At 28.1% G+C, this 25,809-nt stretch overlaps 1 protein-coding gene across 2 annotated transcripts in view; it reads right to left on the bottom strand.

Annotated features, from left to right (window-relative positions):
* Positions 1-4,330: 4,330 nt before the first annotated feature.
* LOC107450102 (uncharacterized) overlaps positions 4,331-25,809 on the bottom strand; it is a 33,687-nt gene continuing 12,208 nt past the window's right edge. The window contains exons 2-6 of one of the 2 annotated variants that reach the window (XM_087155025.1): positions 17,022-17,161; positions 15,262-15,375; positions 12,242-12,364; positions 10,490-10,612; positions 4,334-4,916 (exon numbers count right to left, since the gene is read on the bottom strand). In XM_087155025.1, the coding sequence (XP_087011151.1) occupies positions 4,888-4,916; positions 10,490-10,612; positions 12,242-12,364; positions 15,262-15,375; positions 17,022-17,151 (519 nt within the window). In that variant the 5' untranslated portion in view covers positions 17,152-17,161 and the 3' untranslated portion in view covers positions 4,334-4,887. Of the gene's footprint in view, positions 4,917-10,489; positions 10,613-12,241; positions 12,365-15,261; positions 15,376-17,021; positions 17,162-25,809 lie in introns of both variants that reach the window. The other variant, XM_087155024.1, reaches the window with a different exon arrangement.

The raw sequence follows: 25,809 nt of genomic DNA, 5'->3' as shown, positions 1-25,809 counted from the left end.
ACAGTTTTATTTTACAGTTAACCCTTTTCTTACGGTGTTTCATGTTTTACCATCACATGTGGTCCACATATTGTAACAGCCGTAAGCAAAAAGTTAAAGACAAAGCTGGGAAAGAGTTTTTATCTAACTATGCTAAATTGTGCAATTCTTGTAAAGAAATAAAAGGTGTAAATTTAGTGAAAATGAAATTTTGCTTAAAACTAATCCTCTCTTGTAACCCCTTAAGGAGATAAGGATAATTTTGAAATAATAAATTCTTTCATTGATTTGTGCAATGTTAAAATTTCTAATGCACTAAGAATTGCAGATATATACTCGTACATATGAAAATAGCATTTTTAAAATATAATAACTTGATTTACTTAGTTCATATAATAAAGAATTATAAGTGATTTTTATTGTATTTCTAGAGGACAATGATTAATCAAATTTTGTATAGTTTTTCCTTTTTCTTACTTTGTTCACGGTTTACTCAGTAGCAATCATTATGGCCATTAACAGCGTAAGTCATAATGTCTTGGTATTTAACAAAAATCTTACTGATATATAGCGAATTACCTCATTCTTACGGATATTAGGAGCGGTTACCTCATTCTAGCTGATTCTTTAAAAATGACCTCCTGAAATGGGGACCCCACTTCCCCCTTACATTTATCACTTGTCAATAATTTTGTTACTATGAGGAAATGATGGTGTGAAGTTTTTATATTGCTTATAATTTCCAAATCATTTTCAGCGTATCATTTGCAGAAGTACGGAATCCATGTGGAAGATACCGGAAATTCAAATCACATTAAAGAAAATTACATTTAAATAAAACCAGTAGTTCAACTAATGAAGGCGCAAAAGGTAACAACAAGCCATATCATTATTTCTCTGCTTTTAGGAACTGTGTAATTTTTGTTTGTATATTTTATTAAATTTGACACTAACAGAAACAGATGGAAAAGTGACTGATTGTTTTTTGGCAAATCCGTCATTCAATTTTAAAGGTTTAAAAAAATCAGAAAAGTGATTGGAATTAGTGATTTCTTGCTCACTTTCAATACGCCGAGACTTTTCACGTAGATGTTTATACAGAATTGACGTCACTCGCAGCCACGCCCTTTTTTTAGGCGAATCCAAATTTTAAGCGTTAATTGAATAGTAACTAGCATTAAATTATCCGGATATTATAGAAATAGCTTTTAGAGTACCTGATTACTGATTTTCAATTGTCAAAATGATCAATTTGAAGAAAGGGTTACTTCCCTACTGTGTCGATTTTACCTGCATTGTCATTCCAGGTTATGTGGCGAAAGATTGCAGAGCCATCGATTGGACATACACTGACGAGATCAAATTCGAATTTTGCTGCTGATCAACAGCAAACTGTTGATTGAGGTAAATCTTGACTACCGCAGAGGTTATTGTTGATTTGTCGCATTTTTGAAACCGAAAGGTACGGTACTGTGAACACGGATAAAGTCGAGAAAAGTGAAACAGAAAAATTCGTGAAATGACGAATATTTGAGACGAATGTTTTGTTCATGTTGTAGCCGATATTTATTCAAACCATGGTTATAACCACTTAAAATCCCCTCCATACTTAATCTTAGGTAACAGGGAGATTAATTAGAGGCGTTTTTAAAGCTAATTTCTAATAAGAAATAATTCCACTCATAGTTAATCGTTTCAAATTAAAATTTTAGTTCCGCCTCCGTTTAATAAGTTGCTTTTAAAAAAGAACTAAATCAAAAATATTTAAATTTTCTTGCATTGTTTCTACCACTTTTAACCAGATAAAAAAAATTATTTAAAACTAAAAATTAATAGAGTTGAAATACAGCTAAGCAGAAATCAGCTAACTACCATAATATTAGCTTGCAGATGGAGTAGACAGGCATGAAAGTTATATTTATCAGTAACGTTGAATATCGTGTCCTGTCCAACTAGATAAAAGGCACAATATTTAGTAGTTTTTTTACTTTCCATTTAGGTCAATCAACGTTTAAAAAGAAATGTTTTTAAGTGGTCACAAAATGTAAATTATTCTTATTTATTTTTTTAAAGTAATTTTTCCACACCACTGCATGTCAAAATATCTTAGAAAATGCACCTTTATTTTGAGATTTAAAATCGTGCAGTCTAAAATCAAGACAAAATGTAAGTATGAACTTGAGGGGAAGTTTAATCTTAGACTATGTCAACCTTCATCTATCAAATGGTACATCATACTAGAATCAAGTTAACGTGTCTTATATACTAGCGATTTTTTGTTGTTGTTATTATTCTTAATTTTTGTTTAATGATCATGAGACTTTATTTACTTCACCGGATTTTTTTTTTTTAAGCTGTTTATTTTTTTTAAGCAAATCAACTGTTTAATGTGGATCATCCATCAATATTCGCCAGTTCTTCAGGATGCAGTAGCGTTTTTAAAAAAATTGCTTAAGGGTGCTTATTTTCGTTTTTAAAAGCCCTTGAAGGTGCTTTTTTCATTGGGTGTTTCTAAAAAGTGCTTAATTTTTCCTTTTTCAAAATGAGATTTTTCCTTTACTATGTTGATTTTCGCTACGAATTATGTTCACTCAACGTTTTCACAATTAATTCAACCACAATCTATTTCGGCGTACTGTCAGTCCGTGGCGTATGAAAACGCCATTCGTTTTACACGATTCAAAATTTCATGATTTTTGACAATTGTCAAAAACAATGCCAAAAGGTTTTTGTTTTGACATGACGGTTAAAACAAGGTAAAACAGTCAATTGTCAAAAACTTTCCAACCCTGCCTAATCATGATATTTTTTTTAAAGTGTTTAAAAATATTTTTTGAGTGCTTGAAAAGCGCTTAAAAGGTGCTTATTTTTTGTTGAATAATTTGGCTACGCACCCTGTTCTTATCACATCCGCAGATCACCATTGTGAGGATTTAATTTTTGACTGTGTCAACCTTCATCTATCAAAAAGTACTTTAAGATAGAATCAAGTTAACATGTCTTATATACTAGTGATTTGGTATTTAATATTTGTAGTGGTAGTTACACCACAAACTCATATCAAGTGAGAATGTATTTGGCCATCCATGAGATAAAAGGATAATTTTTACTTTTAAAATTCTTATAAGGAGCTCAAGGGGCGAAAAAAAATCTAAAATCTGTATTAAGTGCTTGATTGAGAGAGGTAGGATGTCCTTGCACAAAGATATCTTCCTAACATACTAACAACAAGGTGCACGTGAGTGAATGTAGGAAAAAAAGTACTAGTATAGGGGAAAATATTTTAAATGAGATAGGAGCGCCTTTTCGCCGTTTCATTAAAATGAAAAAATATTTGAAAATCTATTTTTAAATTAATAAATTTAAAAATTAAATTTTATAAAAATAATAACATATTTCATCAATAACATCTAAGCAAAAGGTTATTGAAAAAAATAACATCTTCCATTTAAAAAAAATTAAAAAAGAGTTCATGCTTTTAAAAAAAAAACAATAAAAAAATTACTTAAAATCAAAAATAATTTTTTTGCAATTTTTTTAAAGGAATTAAAATAATTCTCCTCTATTATAAAAAAAGAACGAAAAGAAGTAAGTTCGGCTCAACATGAAATTTCGCTACAGAATTTTTCCTGTTAAGGTACCTTTTTTTTTTTTCAGGGACGTATTTTACCCAACCCTTTTTTTTAAATGGATCCTTTTCACTGGGACTTTTTTTACCATCTTCCCAAGTGAACAGTTGTTTTGCTACATTGGCTAAAGTGGGTGAGAGGCCAGGACCTCGTGGAGTGAATCTCTTGAGCTATGTCACATGAGCTTCAGGACCCCTCATCTGCTTTTTTCCCGAATTGCGTATATATATTTTTAATATTTGTAAAAGGTAAAGGAAGCTGAAATTTGTGGAAAATACTTGTAATAAATTCAGAAAAAATAAAACGATTATTTTTAATTTAATTTTTTTATGATTTAAGAGGGAAAATCTTATACAGTTTAACTGTTCATGTTTTAGAACTTTTACTTTTCTAGCTTCTCCGAAGAAATTTAATGATTATAATTAGCCTTTTTCTTAACTGAAAATTTAATTGATGGTCCTAAAATTATCTAAAAGTTATGAATGGTGGAAAGGGGCGTTTCCAAAAGATGGTGTGGGTTAAAAGGGCAATATGCGGACACAGGTTATCATTTTACATAAGACTCAGCAGAAATGCTGTCTGGGTATGAGTTTTTGCAACGCAATGTTTTTAAAGAACTAGATGCAATAATTTTCTAATTTTTTGTAACAAATGGTAATGAAAATATAACTTGTACTACTTTTTGAAATGAACATTATGTTGTAAACAAAGAAAATATTACATTATAAATAAAAGTATTTATTTAAAAATGAGCATTTTTAATTATTTGCAATTATAGAGTTCGAAACACTTTGATGAAATGTAAATTATGCATTGTTCATTTAAGTACAAATAATATGCATGATATGCACGTTTTATAACAAATACAAACTTTCCATTTAAGAACAAGTTGTAGTTGAAGTATAACAAAATTATCACCGATTTTAAGTATAGTATTAAAAATTCTTATCAAACATACTTATGAATAATTCACTGAATATGTAACTTTAAAAATTCCAGTGACTAAGAAAGAGATACAAAAGCTAATCATAAATATATTATAAAAATTTGTCTATAAAAAGGACTGACTATAGGAATATATGATATGATAGCTTATTGAAAAACATGAGAATTGTTATTAGCTTTAGCCATTATTGTCATGACACATTGAGAAAATTAAAGCAATATTGCCACGTTTTTTTAAAGACGGCCACATTGCGAGTCTAACTAGAATAAGATGGTTTGACAGCAAACAGAGAGAGTCCATTGAAGACAATCACAATTGAAAAACATCCATCACTTAAGCAGCACCTTTTTCTTGAGCGATGACTAGAAGAAATTTCAAAATATCAATTATTTATAAATGTATAATTTAGTTACAGCAACGTGAATAAATCAAGACTAGAAGAAATTTCAAAATATCAATTGCTTAAATGCATTATTTAAGTACAACAATGTGAATAAATTGAATTTCTATAAGTAATTTGGTGTATTATTTTTGATAACAAAAATTTAAATTAATGAGTTTCAATGGGTAATAATTTATGAATTGTTATCAGTTTTAGCAGGAAATTTGAATATGAAAAACTCTTGATGAACGAAAGTTTTTATAAAAAATATTAAGAGTTCTAAAGTTTTCGAAAATTTGAATAAATCAGTCGTTAATTAATCGAAATGTACTAAACCATTCGCATTGTTGAATTATTCAAAAGAAAAGTATTTTAATGTGTTTTTCAACTATACTTTTTTTAACGAGCAAATATAATTATTTATTTTTTTTGTACGTTTGGTCCTGGTTTCATAAATATTCACTAAATTGTTTTTTAAATTTTATTTTGTTTTTGCCAGATCAATAATTTCTGGCCAACTTAGTGATAAATTTTGTACACAAGGTTCGAAGTTGTCCTTATATTCCTGCTGAAAAATACTTTGTCCTAATATATCCTTATTTTTAGCTTTTTGTCCTGATATTCCTGATTTTTTCGGTGTCTACAGAACATCCGACTTTCTACAAATAAAAATGCTGATTTTAAAATTCTTAACTTGAAAATCGAAAGATTTTGATTTTTGATTTAATTAATATTATGTTGCTTTAATTAATAATTTATAAAAACCGCAAAATTTTGCAGTTCAAACCTGGAGATGGTTATATACATGTTTTAGACAAATAGCCTCACCAACACGATTCATTGTTTCAAAATTTTTGGAAAATCAGTCATTTTATGAAGTAGGAAACTTAACTAATTTGCATTATAAAATTTTTATGGTGAGGAATTCAGGGGTCATACGCTTATTTATTATTTTTAGCAAATGCAAATATTGTGGAAAAGAGATCTGGAGTTTCACAATTATTGATTCATCTGTTTCATCTGATTTTGAATCCAATCAACAATACAGCAATCATATAGAATTTTTAAATGATGAGTTTAAGGATAATTCACTGAATTACTTTATTTGCAACAAAAAAAAGTGTTAGTTATATTTACTGTGTTTCTGTTACGAGATTATTAAAACCCCCCAGTTTAAATTTATTTGATTAAGGAAGTCTTGAACTCAAGAACAAATGAAGAAAATTTTTGGTGTACAGAATATTTTATAATTCTTTTGGGATAAAATTTGCCTATATTATACTTAAGTAGAGCAAATTATTATTTTTCTTGTCTTATTTAAAAGTAGTCTGGTATATGTCTACTGATCTAAAAATTGTCCTGATTTTTTTTTAAATAATTTTTCCTAAATCCTGATTTTTCCGAAAATGTTGTCCTGATTTCCTTCTTTGGCACCATACGAGCATATGAACGTGATGCCATCAGACTTAGCACTAGTCTGTACACTAAGACGAAAAGTGAGAGCATAAAGTTTTCTCTTTCAAATGAAAGGTTACATTTAGAGTGAAATATAAAATTGTGCACATTAAGAGTCATATATTAAGTAAGAAAAAGAAAAACTGCTATTAAAACTAGCATCATTAACTAGGAAGGAGATATTAAAAACATCAAAACCTGTCTGTTTGCCACTGGAAAGAAAAAGGAGCTGAAAGAAATTTTTATAAACACCTTCGAGTTCCAATTAATAAATCAAACTGATTATATTTTATTTTATAACTGGTGTTGAACAGCCGAGTTTGGGTTAACGTCTATCAATGTTCAACTCTGTTGAACTCAACCCAGAAGACAAGGGAATTACAGAATCAAGCAGTGACATAAGACCTTTGACTGACTTTTTGGTAGAACTAATCCGCACTTGTGTTGCATGAAAAGGAAACCACGAAAACCTCCCACGGAAAGCAAGGCAGCGAGGGGAATCTAACTACTGAAGATATTTTATATCAGCACTGTGGTCGGTGCGAGCCAGAAATTCGAATCGACCAGCCATTATTGGGATTCGAACTTCGGTCACTTGATTGGGAGGAGAGCGCAATCAAACTGATTATGGTGTTTTTTATTCCGTCTTCCTCAAAAATTGATCTGTTGGATTTTGACAATGCTTGTATTTTTTCCTCGCTTTAAAAAGTTCAAGGCTTCTAATGAGCATAGAGTTTTTTACTTCATTTTTGACAGACATTTTAAATTACTCTCATAATTCCTGATATGATATTATATACTAAGTTAAACAGTAAATTTTTTTCGAAAGATATGCAACAGTTAATCAAATATCACATGAATCAAATGTGAAACTGAATTAATGAAATCTATTTTTATGAGTTCAAATATAGAACAAAAAAGTGAATTTCAAAAGAGACTGCTATTAATAGGGAAGAAACTACATTTGTAGTTCAAATTGGTATAATTATTTTTTCATTAATGGGATCTTCTATTATTTTTGCTATCGGTATTTTTATTTTCTGATCAATACATATTTTAAAGCTAAATTTTCTTGGGTAAAGTAAAGTGTCATAGCAGAATCGCAAGGTAAACTGTAAAAACTGTAGTGTAATATTTCTACAAATTTGATACCATACGTTAAACATTTTCGCATCTGAAAACACCAATATTGGAGGTTTTTGATTGCGTCACTTACAATAGATAACGAGTTGATGGTCAGTGATTACGGCTGTTTTCAATGTTGCTTTTTAACTGCAGAAACTAAAGTTCGCCGTCAGAAATATGTATGTATGTTTTTAATTGTGTAATAAAGATATTTATATTTTAATTTCAATTTTGTATAAACTTCATTAAATAATTTTATAATGTATAATTTCTATCCTCTCCTGCTCTGTTTAGCCTAGATCAAATTCGTCTTAATATTCTTTCTGCTTCTCGTATGTTTGATTTAAAAACTCATTTTATTTTAAGAATAAGGATATGTGTATACAACCTCAATTATTGGTTCTTACTTTATGTTGTCTCGTAAAAATAACTTTACTAATTCTTATGTGTATCATATCTTATTGTAATTATGAATTTTAGCGTTACTTAATAACAAATATGGTGGTTGGTGGCGGCTACTTTACACCAAGAGGAGTAAAAGAGCATTCTAGGTGTTTCACAGCACCAGGAACTATCCTCGGATTTTGGTGCAGTAGAACACCACTTCGGGGTAAAGTAGTTGGCACCATTTTTGGTGTTCAGATAAGTGAAAATTTTTTGCAGTGTACCTTTTTTATAAAAAAAATTTAATACACCTTTAAATTGTTTACCTTCTTTAAGTGAACACGACCCTCAGGTGCACCAATGCTCTTTTCCGCTCTTAACCTAGTTTATAGCACTGGTATATCATTTAACCTGGAGTTGACAGCTACATAATGTCGTTTGCGTCGTCGCAAAATAGCCAATAGAGAGATTTTGCATAGGGTTTGTCTTGCGTTAACTGTAGTACTAACCTCATTTTCTCCCTTTTAATGACACTGTGATTTGCGGAGAACTTTTTGCGCATGCGCTGTGAAGCTCAATCAGCGTTAGAGGGAACCGTAACGCTTTGCAAAATCTCTCTAAATCTAAGCTTTATGTCCTCAAACCATAGGTTCAACTCAATCCTAAACTTATAGTGCATATCGTCTACCAAAAAAAAAAAAAAAAAGGAAATTTTTTTTTTAAATTTTATTTCTTTGTTCGTAGTTCTCCCGATATTCATGGTAAAAATATTTTGACCTTATTTGAAAAGTATAGCTATTACTCTATTTGACTTTCCCTGTTTGTTTTTTTTGACATACATCACTTTCCAACTTCTCTACCAGCAACAGACAGCAATACCATTTGCATTCAATTTAATACCACCAAAAATTTCAATGGATTGCAAATAGGTGAACATTACATTCCTATTAAAAAACCATCGAAATCAATTTTAGCACCACAGTAACCAGCGTAATCCGCAATAAGATTAAACTATGATATTATTGCAAATTGTGTGTTAACCGACGTTTGAGTGCAAATATTTATAAAAGCATGTCCATCTTTTTGAAATGTTGTTAAAATGCAAAATTACGAAAATAATAAAATGAATTTTTTATCTTTAACAAATTGCATCCTTAATACTTAAACACTTATAGCTTAATTATATGAGCCAAAATTGTCAATTGAGAATTGGAATTTTTGAATACTGCAGGTGAACCTATCGTTTAATGCATAATATGTGAATATCGTTTAGTGCATAATATGTGTGCGCACTGTATTTCTTTATATACAGGTTATCAGTTTCCTGGAAACAAACATTTGACACTTAGTTAAACCTTTTGAACTACAAGTCTTGAATTTGTTCTAAACAATTAATATTTTTAAATACACATAAAATATTACATTATGTAATGTTACTAGTAAAAATATTTGTTAGTCATGCTTCGTGCAAACTATAAAGAAAAAGAAAATCTAACTAAATTCTTTCTAAGTTTGAAAATACTCATATTGATTTTTCTTAACCAGTTAAGCGTGGAATTTAATTATTGACTTTCCCTACAGGATGCAGAATAAAATTCAAGCTATGACGTGCATTATACTCGTCAAACGCGGAGCAAATGGGCCTATTATAAATCTTACGAAAAACGTAAAATTATAAAAGTTTTACTTAATAAAAAATTAACAATTCAGCTCTGAAAAGATAACCGTTATTAGAAACTTGTTTAAAAATTAAAATAATAATAATAATAAAATACAAGAGATATAGTATAAGAATAATACCAGGCGTAAGCGAGGAAGGGAGAGCTTTTGAATCGAATGGTTCGGATTCTTCTATTCAATTCTCGTTGAGCAAAAGGTCAGTATTTTATTTAATTTTATAATCAGCGTTGAACAACCGACCCAATTCTAAGTTTACGACTATTAATGTTCAACTCTGCAGCCTTGTAATTCTGAAACCAATCCGAAAGACAAGGAAACTCCTTGGTCAAGCGTTGGGACAAACTAGATTTTGCGGAGGTGTTTTTGATGGAACTAACCCGCATTTGCGTTACATGGTGAGGAAAGCCATGAAAACTTCCCACGGTTAGACCGATGACAACTCATGACCCGTCTATTAATGAGGATATTTTATGTCAGCACAATGGTTGTTGTGAAAAGGAAGCAGAATTCGTATCAACCAGCCACAGCAAGGATTCGAACCAGGGTCACTTCATTGGGAGGCGATTGCTCTATCCCCTGAGCCACCGCGACTTAAACGGCCAGTATTAGCTCTGCTAATTGCTTAAGCAATTTCTCAGCAAATCAATGCTCATCGCGCATCCGCAATATAAAATACTTAGCAGTTCGATTGAAAACATAAAGGAATATGACCAAATAATGTTATTTCGTATTTTATTGAAATTTTGAGTTTTTATAATCAATGGTAATTTTCCATTTTTTATGACAATTATATATGCTCTGCAATGGAGATTTGACCATACGATTATACACGCTTAACTGGTTAAAATATTGTTTTATGTGCTGCTATACAAATAGAAATTTTAATTCAAATAGAAAAATTTAAAGAACCTTCTTTTGTTGGCAAAGGATTTTTTTCTTGAGTCTCGGTTGGTTTTAGTTTGGCAGTATCAAATGATTCAATACCTTGGAGAATTGCACCATAACCTTGATTTGCTTTCTCTTGATCAATTACTGTATTAGATGGGAAAGAAAGTAAGTTTGCCATGTTTGTTAGTAAATGAAAAGCTTTATGCAACATATTAATAAAACGTCATGCATAATAATAATACGTATTAAATAAAAATGACAAAGTAATTCATATTAGTAGGATCTCATGTTATACCAACATTAACAAATAAATTTAAAGATGCAAATTATTATTGAAGAAATTCTTTAGTCATTAAAAAAATTATGGGTAAATTTTATAAGAGTAGAGCAAAAATTATTTGTTTGACCTAGTTATTACAAAAAAAGGAATGAATTGCAAAATCCCTGGTTAAAATTTGTTAATGTTGATAAAGGGTGTTCCAAAATTCACACAACTTTTCAATTCTGTTTAATAGTTGTAATAAATTGTCACCAACGAAAGAAGAAAAAGATGACAGTTTAGGGTCATTAAAAATTAGAAAAACGCGAGGAAAAACGCGTTTCCACGGTTAAAATCAGAATTTCCGCCCAGATCATGCAATTTAATGTGGGATGCCAACAAGCCCACTACCAGTTAAACCTTAAATGTAGAAATTTAGTGCTGTCTGGTAAATTCAACCACATTTATGCAAGATGGCCACTGAAAATTTCAGCAATTTTAGTCTGCATGTACCAGCAAAACAGAGGAAATCATTTACTCCATACGCTGTTCCATACGTAACCTTATAGATGGTTAACGGAATGTAAACAATGACAAGCTTCTTGAAACCAGAAGAAATTTAGAAAACTTCCGGTGTATCCCTCCGCTTATGTCATGCTTACGAGGCTTAATGTTCTAGGAAGTTTTATTATTGTGTTTTGAGTTTAAATTTACACGTAATTTTACCATTCATAAGAGTTTACTGTAATTTATAAATTTTAACAAGTCATGAGCCTAAAACATATTTAACAAAATTAATATCACTGCATAAATAAAGTGCAAGGTTTGCCGTGTTTTGAGTGTCATTTCTTATTTGGGTATATTTGTGTTTTTACACAAATATAGTACCGTTTGTTTTACCTTTGGTTAGCATCATAGCAAGCTTACGGAATCTTCCAAATACATTTGTTGTTTGTTTCGTTAAAAGTTAAATTAAAAGAACGCGTTATATTGAAAACACTACAAGTATAATAATATTGAATGACGCTTTTTTTCAAGCTCAGGCGTAAAAATCAGTCAAAAGTAGTAACTCAGAAGTCTTACGACTAATTTTGATCATCAGCGCCATCTGCACTTAGCTTCACACGGTCAGCCATCCATGGTGCATAATTTATGAATTAAAACGAAGAGCAAATTTTTAATTTAAAACCTGTGTTTCCATTTTACAGTGGAAACCATTTACGTATAAGATATTCCATACACAACCCTAAAGTGCATACTTTTTAATGCCTCTCAAAATTATTGCTTGCGTAGATTTTGGGACACCCTGTAGGAAAAAAAAAATGAATTAAAGCTCTCATAATAAAATGAGTCAATAATTCGGGAATTTCTACTAGGATAAAAATATTAAACGCATGGATAAAATAGTAAATTATTAGTACTGTATAATTTATTCAGGTTAAAATTTTGTTACTTTCAACGTGCATCAATCCTGTTACGAGCAGACATGCTGATAATATATTAAAATATGAAACCTTCTTTGGTTGGAAGAAAATTTTTTTCTACTGTAACAGTTTTCTTCAATTTACTTCGATCAAAACCAACTAGATTCTGTAGACATTGCTGCTTTCTTTCATACACTTTTTCTTGCGTCAGCACTGGCAGATAACAGTGCACACTTTAGTAAGTGGAATACAGATAAATTTAACAATAATGCTCTAATATACTAAAAAAACACATTTACGCTTTCATGCACAAATATAAATATAACTTAAAAATTATGAACTTCATCACAAATAAATAAATAGTTGAAATTTAAAATACAATATTCATGCATGGTTTTTCTTTAAATCAACAGTAACCATTTTGGAAAAAAATTCATATACTTCAAAAAGAAAAGGAAAAAATCACAGTTTTTGCAAAAAATTAAAAAATAATATTGGTTATCGTAATTGATCTAAAGAATTTAACGACGCTTACACTTTTCATGCTTAGAAACAAGCATAATTTACAAGCTCTAGAAAAAAATTTCAGTGATAGATTGCTTCAGAATGACGCGACACACAGTACATTAAGAATTTTAAATGTGTGACTTCACTGTGAAAAACTCACCACTGAAATTTTTAAAGTTATCGTCCATAAAATACGTTGTAGGTGAAAAATTGAAATTTATAGTCATGCCCGTTTTTCCACACAACTTCACAAAAAAGGATCATGTAAATTAAAAAATTAAAAATAAATTTTTACAATAAAAAAAAAAGTCATGTCGAGCGTCACATTTCGTGTTTAGAACAGAAGTGAAAAAAATAAAATTCTTCTATGTTTGGATTGCAGGTGTGGTTTGTAGCATAGTGAAAAAAGTATATACACAGTAAAATTTCGATATAACGACTCTGGCACACCGTTAATACGAAAAATTCCCAAAAAACCATATAATACAAAAAAATTATTAAAAAATTTTTAAAGTTTAAAAAATTGCTTGTTTATAACGAATTAAGAATTTTCTAACCTTCAACTATTGCGACAATTTTTATTTATTTATTTTTTTGTTGAAAATAATACATTTTTCTGCTCTTTAAGTGCATATTATTATATATATTATATAAAATGGGACGAAATGGAATAGATTTTTTGTTAATATCTAGTATCAATACAGAAAAGTAAAAAAATCGAGCATCATTATACCATATTTCTTTTTTACTATCTCAATCTTTAATATTCATATAGCAAACATGCATGAATGAAGGCTGTTATATTTCTCATAACAAAATAAAAGAACATCTTTTTTCATTTTAGGACTGCTGCAACGTTTGTCAGAGATATTCGTATACCAACCGCATACATTTGTTGACCACATACCCACCATGGCCTTTATTTTTTTCTTAGCATCTTATTATTGAAATGAACATTCAGTGTTATTAATGACTTCTAAGTTTATTGCATACCATTGCAATTGATATTTTTTATTACTATTTTAATATTAAATATGTATATTTGCTTATAACGACAAGCTCGGTGTAACGTTTATACCTTCTGCTATTGTGAATTGTCGTTATAACGAGCTTTTACTGTGATATAGTTGCAAACCACGTTGAGAGCGTGAAAATCACGAAAAACTCGGTCAGGCTCTAAATCTAGAGGAGAAGAAAGGTGCTAGGCAGACATCAAAAGCACGTTTGGCTTCTTCAAATACGTCCGGGAATCATTTTTATGTTGTTGTAGACTGTGCAATGACGTCAGTGGATGCCACTTTGAATAACTGTTAAAATAATTAATAAAATAATTTTTTTGTTGTGCATAAGTTTGTAATCCCTTTTGTAGTTGTTTTTTATCGCCGAAACCTACATTGATTGTTCGGGCTTTCAACCGCATGTTTAACGATAAGTTTTCATCCACTTCGTGCTTTTTACCACTTTGTACCATTTTTACTAGCATATTTAATTTGTTGGTCGATGGACCGATTGTTTTTGTGGTCCTCCCACATTAAATAATTCATTTCATAATTGATGGTAATCATTTCATTTGGGGGGGAGGATGAAATAAATACCTTATACATTTTGTGTTCACTAGCAGCTTTGAAAACACTTGCGTGTATATTGAGCTTTCTTAAACTTGCTATTACAAAAATAATTTTAAATGTGCAGTACAATTGAAAAAACATCGCTACATCGTGACATGCTCTATAACTATTAACTTACTTGATAACTATTTTCTTTCCATTGTTAACACAATCCACGATGAAATAGAATTCGCGAAAACTGATAGAGAAAAATTTATTTTTGAAAAAACAAATCATTTTGAAATATGTAGCTTATGTGCTAAATGCCAAATATATTAAAATCTCGATATTGAATTTTTGACGCCTAAGTTGATTTTTCTATTGAACGATAGTATTCTATTTACAAAGAGTATTGCATAAGTAGCATCTCCCACGTTCACATTTATTCTGCACATGCTGTGAAGAGAACCGAGTTTGTTCTGTAGCTACCTCGCTACGCAAAACCTTCATTCACGATCACCAGAGATATTACGTTAAAGTGCTAAATCTCTATAATAATGAGATACTTTTTTCATTAGCTTGATATTTTAATTTCCTAAAAATTCCTGTTAACACGCTTCGTAATATAGTTTGTTATGTTTTTTTCCCCACCTTTTATCTAAAATACAGTTAGTAGATTTTGCATCTAATAATCTAAAATTAATTAAAATAACTATTAATCTTAAGCTATAATGAAATATCAATCAAAGCATTTAATCAAAGCTATTAAAAATCATTAAGCATTTTGTGAGTTTCTATTAAAACTAAAGCAGTTAATCACCATTGCAGATTGCAGTTAACACTATTGCAAATCATTAAGCATTGAAGAATTCGCTTTCGATTAACATATTATGTCAAGAATGAGCTCTAAAAATTTGAAAATGAGCAGACATTGAAAGCACTAGTAAGTTGTTAATAGAATTTGAAGAAGTTTATTTAATGCGCAGCCTTTATTTGCAATTAGTATTTGTTGAAGTTTCGTGTTATCGAAATCAGGCAGATATTTTTAGAATCAACCTTCTTTGGTCGGTAAAACAATCTTCTCCTTTGTGTTGGTGCGTTTTAGTTTGGCTTTGTTGAATGTTGATACACCTGTTAGCAGTTCATGATGTTGTTTTTCTTGTAAAACATCTGATTACATTAACAAAACAAAAACAATACTTATCAGATTTTTGTGTAAAAGAAAACTTAAATACATAAATTTGCTGCTGAAATTATAATTAGTATCTAAGAAAAGTGAGGAATATCATTGAACGAGTAAATATTGTCATTTTAATTATTACGATTATACTTCGATTAATTATAAAATAATGTGTATTTTTATCAAATATTTTAAAAGCCAATTTAAGGAATTTTTTATTTTAATAAATTATGGATTAATTTTTCTTTTATCTTCAGAATTTTTCACATCCAGAGAAAACTATTTTGTAAAACATAGCGAATGTTTCATTACAGATATGAGTAATAAAAACAAAACTTTCATTTATTGTCCCTGATCAAAAACTAACATTATCAGAATAACGATTTTTGTGAATAAAATAAATAAAATGAATAAAATTAAAAAAATAAATAAGCTTCATCATCTTTACCGGAAAAAATTGTGATAGGTTTCGTTGAAGCGAAATAAAATATATGTTATCTTTATGCAAATTATTCATTTGATCAGTTGGTTGATTTGCAAAATAACTAGTTTTATAAATTGTGACCCTAACAGTCAGATAGGTAATTATGATAAAATATTCAAAATTTAATTATTTCTATAGATAATTTTGTTTAATATCTAACAAGTTTTAATATAATGATGTAATTCATTAAATTTGTTTCATTATTCTAACTGTTTATTACAGCTTATTGTTTAATAACTTTAACAAATTATTCTTATTGTTTATATTAAAATTCAAAATAAGTAGTTATAATAATTCATTTGACGTAAATAAGGCAAACCCTCTGATATGTTAGGAAGAGTACTTATATTCAGTATTGTAAAAAAGTTTATGAAATTTCAAATATTTTACAATATTAATCATACATTTTTGTTTTTGTATATTATAATCAGTCGTTTTTTGTACTAACCAAATTTATTACAAAAGAGTAATTAATAGTTTTAACTTATAAATTCCACTTATGGAGTATCCCAGTCTATCGTGATGTGACAATCATCAACGCGCTGTTTCGTAAACACCACCTTCATTCATTTTTAAAAACCTTGCCAAAAATGAAGTCAAAAGAAATATGCACGCAAGCTAATAATTTAGAGAGGAAAAATCAAAAACCTGATCAAAATCTATCTAATTACAATTAATTAAGCCGAGATTAAAAACGTTGAAACCAGTTTAAGTGCCGTGCGAAATTTAAAGGCCTTTTTACCAATAGCTTTTCATCTTATCTTAGCTACCTGCAGCAATCAAATATGATGCTATATTTTTAATCCCTCCTCTCTTTATTTTTTACACTTATATATTAATGTGCGATTCTCAATGAGTAAAATAATTAATTTAGACCAAGGTTTTAAGAATGTATTTAAAGGGTGGTGATTGCGAAATACTTTGTATATTTTCAGAATACGATTGTAGTTTACTCCTGAGGTTACAATTCTGATTACTTTTAATGATTAAAGAAAATTTTCTGATGGGAGCAGATTCAATCCATAGCAAAATGTTATAATAAATATAATTTCCAATAAACTATTTTACTTCAAACAGAAAAAGTATTGTTTGTTATTATAACAACATTAATTCGGAAAAAAAGGTATATTGAAAAGACTTATTCTACTTAACCTTCTTTTGAAGGTAAAGGATTTTTTTCTTTAGTATCTGCATGTTTCATTTTCCCCGCATCAAATTTTTCCAGTTCATTTTTGAATGCACTTGAGACTTTTGGGAGTTCTTCTTTTGTTGGACTGGCCATTCTCACACACCTAATACGAGTAAAAATAATAGTCATGTAAAGCTTTAAAAGGGAGAAAAAGTTTCATATTTCAATATTTCTTGTACTTTTATCATCAGTCATCTATATAGTAAAGAATTTTGTTTGAATGCCACATATAAATAATGTGTTAAGTATTTTTTAAAGAGGATGACTTGTTATAATACGCAATTACTAGACTATACATTTCAAATAACCAATAAAAAATTTTCATTATATAAATGTGTGTATATATATATATATATATATATATATATATATATATATATATATATATATATATATATGCCGACCAGGTGACCAAGTGGTTAGCGTGCCGGACTGCGGGTTTCAGGTTCGAATCCCGCTCAGGGTATGGATGCTTCGTTATCTCTGTGTTCTATGTCCTTTCTCCTTTGTGTGATTCTGTGAATGTGACCCTCCCTATAAACGGGTTTGTGGTTGTGTGACGTGGGAGACGCTGCTCCACCGCTGTGGCTTCGCCACAGGTGCCCACTGGGTAACGAGAAGAGAGTAGCAGTTCTGGCACTCCTGGCCAATGGGACAATACTTCCCAAGTGCCCGCCAATAAATATATATATATATATATATATATATATATATATATATATATATATATATATATATATATATATACATAACAATACTCTACAGAACACAAATGAGAATATAACAAGCAAGCAGGTCTCAGGGATCAATAAGGCTTTAAGCATACTTTTGAAAAAGTTACTATATAAGGAAAAAAAGGGCAAAGTGAAAATAAAAAGATTTTATATCTTTACATTTTTAATCACTATAAACGCACTCGTAGTATGAACAATTTTGACATTTAAAATATGAAGATCTTGGGGCAATATAGTCATAAGTCATATTTTTTCCTAAGTTAGCATTTTTGCCCTAACTATTTCTTAGTAATGTTTGCAAATAGGTATTTAAATTTCTGGGATTATTCGATAATAGCATTGTATACAGCAAAAATTTTTTCTCCATAAGTAATCTCCTAAACAATTTCAATCCTTTGCTATGATATTGAATTTATAAACACTGGTCAAAATTAATTTTTACTGGAAGACCATAGTATTCAGGATAATAACAAAATAATAATAATTAAAAAAAAAAAACGAAATACGCTATTACGCATAAAGAGAATTTGTAAAATATTATTTTGAACTTTACATTTGTTTAAATAGACTATAAACTTAAGTAGAAAGTGCTTTTTGCTACTAAAATCTGTAATCTTTCACTGCACCCTATTGAGATGCAATTACTCTCAAATCAATGACGATGGTGGGAAGCATACTTCCCTCTAATTAAGAAATCATAAAGTACTTCAATTTCAGCTCGTCTTTCACTCGCTCTAGCTACATGTAAAATTTATTTCATCTTTTATGAAAAAGTTGTTGTTTCAAACAAGTTATAATTACATAGAATCGAAATATACAAAAAAAATCTTTAACACTTAATTTCTCCGTTTTAAAAATCAATTTGTATGCAAAGTAATAGATCAATTGGTTTGTACCATCTTTGACAAACACCATATACATAAAGCCTAATACGAATATGAATGTATTTAAAGTTAATTATATAATAAATATAATAAAACAATAGTTGTCATTAAAAATATTATTTTGATGAAAAAATTGTTCAGGTTAATAAATTCCTAATTTTTGTGAAGAAAAAAAAATTAAGAAGGTAATATTGGTTGAAAAAATGTGAGAGAGTTAGTGCGAGCCAGAAGAATAACTAGCTCCCCCCCCCTAAAAAAAATTACAAACCCAATAACCAACTATTCAAGTCAATTATCATTTTCGACACCTTACTTTTAAAAGTGAGCCAAGGATTTGTAAATAATTGTTTATCATTTAGATGAAAATATAATATAATGTCCTAAGTTAAACTTTCTGTTACAAAGTTACTTTCTTAGTAATATGAACATCGATATAACTATTTTGAAAGTAATTTTTATCTAATCCAACAGAAAATATTTTAAGGTTAGTTCAAATAAAATGTAGAAACCTAATTAAAATAAGCATTAACTTAAGAAATAGCGAAAAATAATAAAGTAAAAAAAATGCTCTTCTTTTATAAACAATTGTTTGTTTTTTTTAACTAACAATACCTTAATTTATGAACCTTAAAGCTTAGCGTCCCATTTAAAATTCCCAGAAATTATTTTTTTTCGAGGCAAAATATCCTTAAAAAATCTAAAATATTCATCGATAAAAAATTTATAACAAAAAATGGAAACTGATACATTTATTCTTTGGAATCGATTTCATCTTAATATGCTAGGTAGGGTTTATTTAACATATTTCAAAAGCAAAAAAATCAATTAATCTTAATTGTATTTTTGATTATATTAATTGTTTTGTTGAAAAAAACAATTTATTTAAAATTAAAATAATAGACTCAGACTTACTCTAAACTTTACAACGCGTGGGTAGGGGAGAGGGGGGCACATGTGAACAAATTTTTTTATTTCTTCATTTTTCAAAAAATATCATCAATTTTTCATAGTAAAGAAGTCCATATGTTTAAATAGTCTTTTCTTTGTCTTATGGAATTTTTTGAGATTTTTCAATAAAATATTTCTTTACTTTATAATATTTTAGAAAAATGACTTCAATTGTTCACATGTGCCCCCATTGGGGGCACATATGAACAAGATTAAAAACACAAAGCAATCATCATATTTCAAAGAAAAAAAATCATTATTATTACAGATATAGATACGCATTATACAGAAGGGGTTGTAGCTTACTATGTGAATTTAAATTGTACAACAGTACTGTCAATAAGAAAATAATTTTTCAGCTGTACAATAATTTTTCCGTTATTGGGTTTTTCGCACCTTCATGTTCCAAGGGAGCTGTAATGGGCCTTTTTCTTTCTTCTCTAATACTCTTTCATGCTTTTTTTTCATTTTTTCTATCTTTTCATTTGTAGCTTTAGCAATTCTATTTTCTCCGGTGTATCAGTTAATATGCGTGATGCGCGATCAACCATTTAATAAAAAAAAATGTTTTTAAAGGAAAAATTAATAAATTAATTATGGAAAATTAAATAATAATAATTTTAAATGCATACATGTTTTTTAAACTTATAATATCATGAGGATAATAATCTTAATACTGTGTAGGGGCACTTGTGAACTGTTCACATCTGCCCCAGATCTTTTGTTCACAAGTGCCCCATCATCCTTCTTAAACCTAACTTGAAAAATAAAGAATTTTTAATTGAGTAAAAAAAAAAGAATAATTGTCATAAACTTACCTGAATGTTCATATAATGGTCTGCAATAGTTAATTTTAGTTTATTAGTTGATTTATATTATGCTTTCACTTGAAGAAGTGAGTGATTATAATATATACAACACCAGCTGATACAAAGAAATTGTCAGAATAGAACAACAAAATGTCTCATTGTTCTGAAAGTTTTTCAGAGAGGTAGGACTAGTACTGACATCAATTGAAAATTTTTCGAGATTTTTTATTTCAATTCATATTGGTAAAACATACCATGTTCACATGTGCCCCCCTCTCCCCTAGATACTTATTTAAAGTTTAACAGTATTATATATATATATATATATATATATATATATATATATATATATATATATAAATTTTTTTTCTTTTAAGTAAAGAAAGGCTGCATTTTATACAACACATACATATTATATATACAAACAAACTAAAAATTATTTTTTGATTAAAAACATCCAACAGTGTCGGCAATACTAATATTATTTAACTAATAACATTTAAAAATCATCAAAATTGCATTTACTATTATATCGCAATTTAAACGCCAAAATTTTAATTTTAAGCATTTCTAATTAAGTTTTGTTCCTATTTAAAGCATAGTTTTCCAAAACCTTCATAAGTTTTTCGTCGGTTATAATTTTAGTTAGAAACTCCAATTACTATAAAAAGAAGCTTAAATGAGGTTCATATTTTTCAAATAGAAAATCAGACTTACTATGACAAAATAATCCAGGTTTCAAACAAATGAATCTGAGTGTTGGAAATTTAGATTAGACTACGGATTGGAAATGTGGGTGCATGGAAAAGAATATTTGACTTTCGGTAGCTGTCTTCTAGGGAGCAGATATTTTGGGACTAAACGCAGATTTCGTCTAGCTGACGTAATCATGTGGTGGGTGAACTCCGATTTAAACAGTCTATCTACAGCAGATGAGTCCAATGGTTTTTTGGTAGCTTACATTTTAATTCTGTTGGGATCAAGTGCTTTCATGCGAACGCTTAAGATTTTCTTTCCATCATTTCCACTTCAATTACAGTGCTGTTAGAAAGAATTACCTTTTCATTTTAAGTGATATTCCTAATAAAATTTTTAATCTTAATGCATTATTTGTTAAAAAATGTAACGCAAAAATTAATGAATAAATAATTTTTTAGCGCATGTTCAATTATTTGAAATGACTCGAATTGATTAAAAATTTTATTTTCTTAAATTGTTTTTAAATATTATAACATTTGTACAGGCTCTCATTATCACGCAAGTATGAGAAATGGCATTATTTTGAGGAATTCATACATTTTGGATGAAATTGAATGCAGCCTTTGAATTAGCCCTTTGACTCAAATGAGACACGGCTGTCCCTCTTTTTCTGACGCTCTAATTACAAGTAAAAATATATTTTTGTATTTTTTAATTATAAAAAACAGTCTAATAGTTACTCAAAATATCTGTTAGCTTATCGGAATTATATTTGTACTAAAATAAAAAAAAAAGTAGTTGACATTTTTTTTCTCCATTCATATTCAAAAATTTATCAATAATTGATTTTGTGAACTAAAATTTCAATGATGACAACTGTTTCTCTTAGATCTAACTAACTGTAAGTAAGTGTAAACTTGAAGGATTATTATTTTGGAGATTTCATCTTTAACGCAGAAAAATGCTGTATTTCATTAACCTTAAATTATTAAAATGCTAAATATAATGTTTTCCCCCTATTTTGTCCTAAATTAATACAAAATAATAGTAAGTATGAAATATATGTTTAATAATTCTACGTGAAAGAGTTAATGTCACAAAGCTGAAATATGAACAAAATGCGAGGGTGTTATTAACTATTAAACTATAGATCATAATTAACTAAAGTCTGAAGCATTACAAAATAATGAATATTTAAGAATGATAAATTATTTATATCATTATTGCATTCTCAAAAAATCAGTTCAACCTTGTACCATAATATCAATACTTAAACTATAATAAGATGCAAATTTGAGACAACTTTAATAAGATCCTGAAATTAACAATATTTCAGTTCGAATTGGACTATGTTTCAGTTCGAATTTAATCATGCATCAGTTCGAATTGAACCATGTTTCAGTTCGAATTGAACCAAAGTATCGTGCAATAACTTAGTGTCGAGTATCATATTAAACCAAAGTATCGTGTTAAACATAACTTAGCACCATATTAAAAATGCAGAAAATATAAGCGCTATTATGTTTAACACACTCTTAAATTTCTAACAATGTAGAAACAATCAGAAGATTCAAAATAAAGGGTCAAAAATTGTGCATGCTAATTTTATTCGTGAAAATGTTTATATGATATATTTGAGATATATGTTTAGAGTTCTTTTAACATAATTAATATTTTACAAATACTATTTGTGCAAAAAACAATTAATGGAGAGTGGAGCACAATGAACTATTTTTAAGTAATGAAATCTTTATCTACACTAGCTAACTAGTAAATTAAGCTTATACGCATTTCAAATTATAAATTTTAATTATTTTTAAATAGAAAAAATATGTACTTTGAGCCTGAAAAAAGTGACACCCTGCATGGAGGTAATAATAGTATATCTTTAAATAAAATAATTTTCTTTTTTAAATCAAAATGTAAAATTTTAAGGCACTTACATTTATTAGACAGTTTGAAAAGTTTCCACTTTTAAGAGACAATTTAATTATTTTATAGCCAAAATATTTTGAAATTAGTACAAATTCTAAGCAAATTTGTTAATAACTTTCCTTTTTAATGTTAATTAAATAATTAAATTAATTGAATTAATATATAGAGATAAAAACTGGGCATTGATCCTGTCACAATGAAAAAAATATAGGTCCACTTTAAGTAAAAAATTGTTTTAGAACATTTATTAATTATAATTACTTAAACCTATAAATATTTTTTATAATTATTTTTTTAATAACCATATAATGAATAAATTATGAAATGGATATGAATTAAAATATAGAGATAAAAACTGGGCAATGATCCTGTCACAATGAAAAAAATATAGGTCCACTTTAAGTAAAAAATTGTTTTAGAACATTTATTAATTATAATTACTTAAACCTACAAATATTTTTTATAATTATTGTTTTTTCAATAGCCATATAATGAATAAATTATGAAATGGATATGCCATAATAATAAAATTTAACAAGCATTTCTCATCGGGCTTTTCAACTCAAAATAAAATAACTAAATTTAAAAATAAAGACGTATTTCTCTGATAACTATTCTCAACGTTTATTACATTCTTGAAAATCATAATTCTGGTTATTTTATTCATTTTCAGCATATGAAATTCACCAAGAATAAATTCATAATATTAAATATTTCATTCTTCACATTAAATATTTTCAAAATGAATAGTCTTTTCCTTCTTTTTTTCTGATTGGCATATTCACAGCTGCTAATGAATTTTTCTTTAAATAATGCTGGGGTTCTGCCAAAAGAATCTCCATCATTTAGGGTTCCATAGCCGAACAAAATTGGGCACCGCTGACCTAGAAACTAACTACCAGAAATCCAATTGTTTATTTAAAGTATATCTTATTAGGGAAATATAGCTGCATTTCTGATAACGATATAATGTATTTTATTTACTGAAAACGTTATCCTATATTCAATCTGTTTACCTTTGTTTCAAACTGCAATAAGAAATTTTTGAATAATAGAAAAAAATGGTATTATTTACTTATTGAAATATAATATTCTTAAGAAAGGATAAGCTATTCACCCTTTGACGCAGATGGGACACCGTTGTTCCGCTTATAAATTTTTTCTGGTGCTTTAATTACAAGCAAGAATATATTTCGGTATTTTTTAATTATAATAAACAGTCTAGTAGTCACTATAAAAATCTGTTAGATTATCGAAATTACATTTGTACTAAAATATAAAATCCAAAAAAAGTAGTTTGAAAATAAAAAATTTTCATTGCTATTTGAAAAGTTATTAATAATTGATTTTCTAAATTAACGAAGTTTTAGTGATGAATTCTCTTAGATCTAAATAACTGCAAATAAGTGAAAAATTGAAAAATTATTGTTTGGAAGATTTTATTTTCAACACTAAAAAAGACATCGGTATTTCATGCTGTATTTCATAATCATAAATTATTAAAATACTAAATATAATATTTTTCACTTATTTTGACCAAAATTAATACAAAAAGATAACAAATTTATTTATGTATAATATGAAAAATATGTTAATAAAATTTTTGTTTCTAAGGATTAAGAATGTGTTTTTTAATGGTATTTTTTTATTTATAATCAATAATATCTGTTTAAAAGTAATTTAAAAAGTAATTAAAAGTAATTTAAAAAGTAATTAAAATTAATTTAAAAAGTAATTAAAAGTAATTTAAAAAGTATATAAAATTAATAAGTATTAAATAAAGATAAATATCGAAACAACGTTTTATCAATTATTGCGAATAAATACAGATTTTAATTTTGAAATTATATTAAGATAAGTAGCATTTTCCTTTTTTCCCTTTTTTGATAGCTTCATGACGAAATATTTTTTTCATTAATTCATGAAATATAGCTGCAATTCTGATAAAGAAGATAAGGAAATCAAATATTTTATTTATTTATTTAATAACATCATCGACTTACAAAGACTATATTCATTCAAATGACTTGAGTTTCAAGCTTCAATGAGCATTTTTGCATTATAGAAAAAAATGGTTTTATTAATCTTTTGAAATGTAATATTCTGAGAAGTAGTTTATTAATGATTAAAAATGTGCTTTTCTAATGATATTTAGAATATAACCGAAACGCTACGTGTGACAAGCTTGTTTGATTTCTATCTCCTAATTCATTTCTCTAATTCAGATAACGAAAAAAAAAGTCACATGATCCTCACGAGGTCGAAAGAAATATTTCTTACAATTAAATTGAGAACAAAATTCTTCATCGAATTACTAACATCGTTAATTTGGAGACAGTAATTTATTTTGAAATGTGCTAGCAATTATACTTACAATAGCTCATTAATTTTTTTAAAAGTATTTTTAATAAGCTCATTAAAATTTTCTAAAATATGTGTAATAATAGCGTAAAATCTTTTTACTTTTTAGTGTGTCCTTAAAACATTATTTTAAAACAGTTAAATAATAAGCCCCGAAAAGGAATGAGAATATCTTACACATTTTCTCTTCTGTTACATGTAAAGCAAGCTGCATTAAGATTTTCATACATTAGTAATTGTACTTACAATAGTGTATTTATTTTTTAGCTATTTCTAATAAACTTATTAAAATTTATATTTTATTTTAAAGCATACACATATTTTAATATGCGTATTAATAAAATTAAATCTGTTTACTTTTTAGAGTGTCCTTGAGACATA

The sequence above is a fragment of the Parasteatoda tepidariorum genome, chromosome 11, assembly GCF_982258835.1.
Source record: "Parasteatoda tepidariorum strain Cologne lab strain chromosome 11, Ptep-v5.0, whole genome shotgun sequence".
NCBI lineage: Eukaryota > Metazoa > Arthropoda > Arachnida > Araneae > Theridiidae > Parasteatoda > Parasteatoda tepidariorum.
This window is presented reverse-complemented; position numbering and strand designations above follow the sequence as displayed.